This window comes from Anguilla anguilla, chromosome 9 (assembly GCF_013347855.1).
Source record: "Anguilla anguilla isolate fAngAng1 chromosome 9, fAngAng1.pri, whole genome shotgun sequence".
NCBI lineage: Eukaryota > Metazoa > Chordata > Actinopteri > Anguilliformes > Anguillidae > Anguilla > Anguilla anguilla.
In genome coordinates, this window is record NC_049209.1 from 20,740,093 (window position 1) to 20,745,152 (window position 5,060).

A 5,060-nucleotide genomic window follows, 5' to 3' on the forward strand; every position below is an offset into this window, starting at 1 on the left:
ACCTCCCACTGGGCCTGAGCATTAGAAGTGCAGGCGTTTCAGTGGCTAATTTAAGGCTGTGGAAGGGCTTTCAGCTTCCACAGTGATTGGAGGTGTTTTATGTTGGGTTATAACGTAATCAGATCAGTAGTCTGATGTACAATTACTATTTGACGTGTCCATCTTTTTTAATGTCTGGAAAAGGCAATACGGTTTCTCCTACGTGTTAACGGTGGTGGTACGATGCCTTTGCTGAATTCACAAGCAACTCCGCAAACATAAGGAAAGAAATCAATAAAACCTCAGACTCAGCCTAAGCAGGGCTGTAAAGTGTGACAATATTGTCACATTTGTGTTTCAAAAAATGTGCTGTGCAAACATGAAAGATAATCCTGCTGCACCCGTGTGACAAGTTGTTTGGTTCAATTGAGTTTTATCTTCTTTATTTCAAACAACCCGTCTATTCTGTTGCCTATGTGAGTTTTATTATTATTAATGTTAAGTCTGCAGGACTCGAGGTTCAGCGTGATTTCTCTCCTAGGACAGACAATTGCCTGCATTGTGGGAGATTTATTTCAAGTTGTCAGCATCATTCCATAACATGCCCCATGAATAGGGATACTTTAGAAGTCTAATTCCCACCTGACAGTGACTTTCAAGCAAATGTTTCTCAGCGAAATCGAAAATATAGCCCTCTCTTTTAAAAAATAATTAATCGTAATTTTGGCTGCTCTGCTTTTTTAAATTAAGTTTATTTTTTGTAATTGAAAATAGTGAATGTTACGATTATGATCATAACACTAAAACTGTGCCCCAGGTCAAAAGTAGTTATAATTAGCCTAAAATGGTCGTGATTTACGTGTTCAAAAACCTGATGCTTCTCTTAAAAACCTGGTAGTAGGAGTAGTATGAGTAGGAGGCCCACCTACAGAGAGTACCCAGCAGAATTTGTGGATGTTAAATTCAGAAAGAGCCACATATACTATCTTATATATACATACTTTCTTTATGCTTGGATACTGATGGCCCAGACATAACTAGATGCAATGATACAGTATAAACTGTGGGTAGACTTTTAATAGAAGAATTTTCAGGCTGATATGCAGACAGATGGTAATATAGCGAAATGGTGTATAGTGAAGTGGTATATGTTAACTCTTGCTGCAGTCAGTAATATGATCTGTGCCCCCCCCTCCCCTCTCCCTTACAGAAATGGCTCATTCCCAGAGCAGCCCGCTGCTGAATGCCTCAGCCTCCACCAAAGTGCTCTACTTCACTGACCGCTCGCTCACACCCTTCATGGTCAACATCCCCAAGAGGTCAGCCCTGTCGCTGTGTGAGTGAGTGTATGCATGTGTGGTGTGGGTGTGCATGGGTGTACAGTATGCACATGCTTGTGGACTCTGTGTGTGTGTAAGTGTATTTGTTATTGCCCCTGGCTGTGTTATGGACTGTGTGTGTGTGTGTAACTGTATTTGTTATTGCCCCTGGCTGTGTGATGGACTCTGTGTGTGTGTGTGTGTGTGTGTGTGTCTGTGTGTCTGTGTGTGTATGTGTGTGTGTGAGTGCATTTGTTATTGAGCCTGGCTGTGTGATGGACTGTGCTCCTGTGGCAGGTTGGGCGAGGTGACGCTGAGAGACTTCAAAGTGGCGGTGGACAGAGAGGGCAGCTTCAGGTACCACTTCAAAGCCCTGGACCCAGAGTTTGGCACAGTGAAGGAGGAGGTGGGTGTGAGGGGCTGGACTTCAGTGCACACACCCTGAGATTAGCCACAGAGGCAGTGACCATAGAGTTCATCTTATTCTTCTCACGTCTGGAGGTTAATGAAAGATTAATAAGAATGTGATGTTATGTATTTGTGTGATATCATGAAGGGAGCAGAGCATCTTTCCATGATGTGTGCAGTATGATGTCATGAGCTGATCTCTGGTGACCTGTGTGCTATGATGTCATGAGCTGATCTCTGTGTGTTTGTGGTGGGTTTTCCAGGTGTTTCAGGATGAAGCGGTAGTACCAGGCTGGGAGGGAAAGATTGTTGCCTGGGTGGAGGAAGACCATGGAGATGGCAGGTACACACAGAGAGACCACACACGCACACAATGATGGATACCATTTATTATGCCACAGACTAGCAAAATGCTACATATTGCTGTGTAGAGTGCTGCAGTGTTCCAGCTTAACACATCTTGCCCAGTGTATGTTGTTTAGCACCAAGTTGATTCACAGTATGTAATGACCTGTAACCTGTACACGAGCTGATCCAAACATAATTCCTTCAATCTAGGCACAGCAGAAGGAGACTAATGGGGGATATGCAATGTAGTTTGAGGTTTTTAAATTCATTAATGAAAAGAACTGCAAGACTTTTCATATTGTTCAGCAATCACACCCTGAACAAAAACACACACTCACAAATCACACACACACATACACAAAAATACAGACGCGCACACACACACACACGCGCAGACTCACAGCTCTGTCCCCTCTCCACAGGACCTAGGCCCAGGCTTTGGAAGGGCCTGCCTCCAGTCACACGAGACAGCAGCGAGAGGGGAGAGGAGGAGCGGAGGCCGTGGACAGGGCGGTGCTCAGTGCGCAGACAGTACACTGTGCTGCCGCGGAGCTGCCTGCCTTCCGCTTGACCCGCACCGGGGCAGCGCCTTTCCCCCAGCTTTGCCCACACCGGGCGCCTCAGGCCCCGCCCCTCCGTCCGCACCAACCAGGGGAGAGCGCTCGCGGTCAGGATACCGGAGGACTTCCTGTCCGCCCGTGCGCAGTTACATCACCTCCTGGAGGACCTGGCTTTACAATGAAGGAAAAACACGGAGAACAAGAGAAAATAACGTGCTCTCATTTTCTGAGATTGTGCCAAATCTTGTAAAGCTACTCACAGCCCATTCTATTCCAGCAAGGTCCATCGGTCTTACTGTATGTTGTGGTGACGAAATGTTTTTTATTTTCGTAGCTCCTGATTACGTGAACGTATTTTTTGTGATGAGCTTCACCTCACATATCAGCGACGACCACTTTCAGAATGTCTTTAAACTGTATCATCACTCCTCCACTGAAGCCTATGGGCACTTTTGACCAAACAGATGTGAACTGACTTCAAACTGTCATTGCAGATGGCCATATAAGTATAACTCCATAAGTGGTAAAGCACAGGCTTTGGGTAAGCAACAAAGATCTGTCTGAGAGACATAAACCCAGCTCTGCCACAGTGTTCATGTAGAGAGGCTTAGTGAGACGGGAAGAAATCCACAAAGATCATTATCTAACCAAGAACAGTGATCATTATCTAACCAAGAACAGTGCTTATATGCCAAACAGGGCTGGGGTTAGTTCTAAACGACAATTGAAAAAAAAAATTTTCAGTATAAATGAATGTACTCGAATGCAATGAAGTATGGTGAGTTAAAGCACTCAGTTCAGGGTTGATTCTTTTTTGTTGTTGTTTAACTGATGGTTTTACAATCCCAATGGAGCTAGATACGAAGCCCAAGAACTTGAAAAACCGAACAAAGGGTTATGTTGAAACACAGAACTGACCCCAACTTTGTAGCCAAAACACAAAATGGCATTAACACCTGACGCAAGGTAACTGAAGAGCCGCTGTATCACTCTGTATAAAATGGAGAAATGAACCCCAGCACTTACAGTGAAGAACAGGTATAATACTGTACTGCCCTCTAAGAAGAACACACTCTCATAATGCACTGTTGTACAGCCAGCCCAAAAAGTCACATGGGTTAAGTTCCAACATTCCAATGGGTACTCTGAAGTACTAAGGTGGAACAGGTCACCTTCAAGAATGTCTGAACTGTTGAATGTTTTTATTTATTTTTAAAGGATGTTTTTAAGGTTTATTTGCACACATCTTCAATTGTGAGTCTTCACTCAACTATGAAGTAATCAAGTGACAGAAAATTGCCATGTTAACCTGCCACGTTCATAGAGTGTTTGCTGTGGTTTCTGTGTGTGCAATTCTATCAGGAGTGTGACTGCAGTAGAGGAAGAGAGGTGCAGTGGGAGTTTACTTTTCAAAGGCATGTACTCTGCTGAGCATTTCCTCCCCACAAGTCACCAGTGTTTCATATCAAATTTGTGACTGACGTTTTTGTCTATTACTGTAAATAAGGTTTATACTGTATATTCTTAAAAAGAGAGGCATGGTGTTTCCTTTTTATTTTGAATGTTTAAGCTGGTACATTGTTATCCTCACAATACTTTTAATGAGGAAATTGCATTATTGGGTATTTAACTACAAGGGATCAATACCCCAGCCATGCTGTACAGTCTTTTCCGTACTGCAGTTGTATTCCAATGTAGGTGCTTGATTAAAAACCCAAGGGACCAATACACATGGTGGCTAGATTCCACATACCCCTGTCTGAAATCGAGACTGTGACTGGAATCACAGCTGGGAGAAACACACAGGACACTGAGAGAGTTTCTTGTTCAGCATCAAATGGAGTGTGATGACGAAATACAGCCTCCCACCCTGCTGGTGGCAAAAGGCTCACATAGCCAAATACCCAGGGCCCAGTATTTTATGTCCCTCAGAGAGGAAGAGACCAAGAGTTGCATGATAGCTGGGGGAAGTGGGACCAATTTATTTGGAACCTGTGCGGTGTTCATAGGCTGACTGCCATACTTTAAAATCTACTGTTTCCTATGGACATTTGATGCATTTAACTGTTGTTTTTTACAGTATGTATTCGAGCCGTTTAATAGATTGTCTCACGTTTAAAAACGTGTTTTATTCCTGAATTATCTTTCCCATTAAACGATGGTTACTGGCTATTGTTAATGTTTTTGTGTGCATTATTATGTAAAAGATTTTCAGTTGTGCGTTTCATTTTAGATGTTCATCTTAATTTAGACAGGAAGTAATGATAATCATTCGGATCCACAGAACACATAACACTTTTACTTTAACTGTCGTTTTCCTAAATCAACGGATTGGACCACAATGACACACTGAAGAATTATCAAGTGACCGGCGGAAATGGCTTCACAACAAATAGGAAGCGTGACAGGTTGCTTCAGTATCCACTGGAGCTATCGAACGACTTCA

The 5,060-nt window shown here is 43.3% G+C and overlaps 1 protein-coding gene across 7 annotated transcripts in view; it reads left to right on the forward strand.

Annotated features, from left to right (window-relative positions):
- dixdc1b (DIX domain containing 1b) overlaps nt 1–4,793 on the forward strand; it is a 35,943-nt gene extending 31,150 nt beyond the window's left edge. For all 7 annotated transcript variants that reach the window (XM_035434005.1, XM_035434007.1, XM_035434002.1 and 4 more), the window contains 4 exons: nt 1,190–1,298; nt 1,596–1,704; nt 1,970–2,049; nt 2,477–4,793. In XM_035434005.1, coding sequence (XP_035289896.1) covers nt 1,190–1,298; nt 1,596–1,704; nt 1,970–2,049; nt 2,477–2,483 — 305 coding nt within the window. In that variant the 3' untranslated portion in view covers nt 2,484–4,793. The remainder of the gene's footprint in view (nt 1–1,189; nt 1,299–1,595; nt 1,705–1,969; nt 2,050–2,476) is intronic.
- Nucleotides 4,794–5,060: the final 267 nt, after the last annotated feature.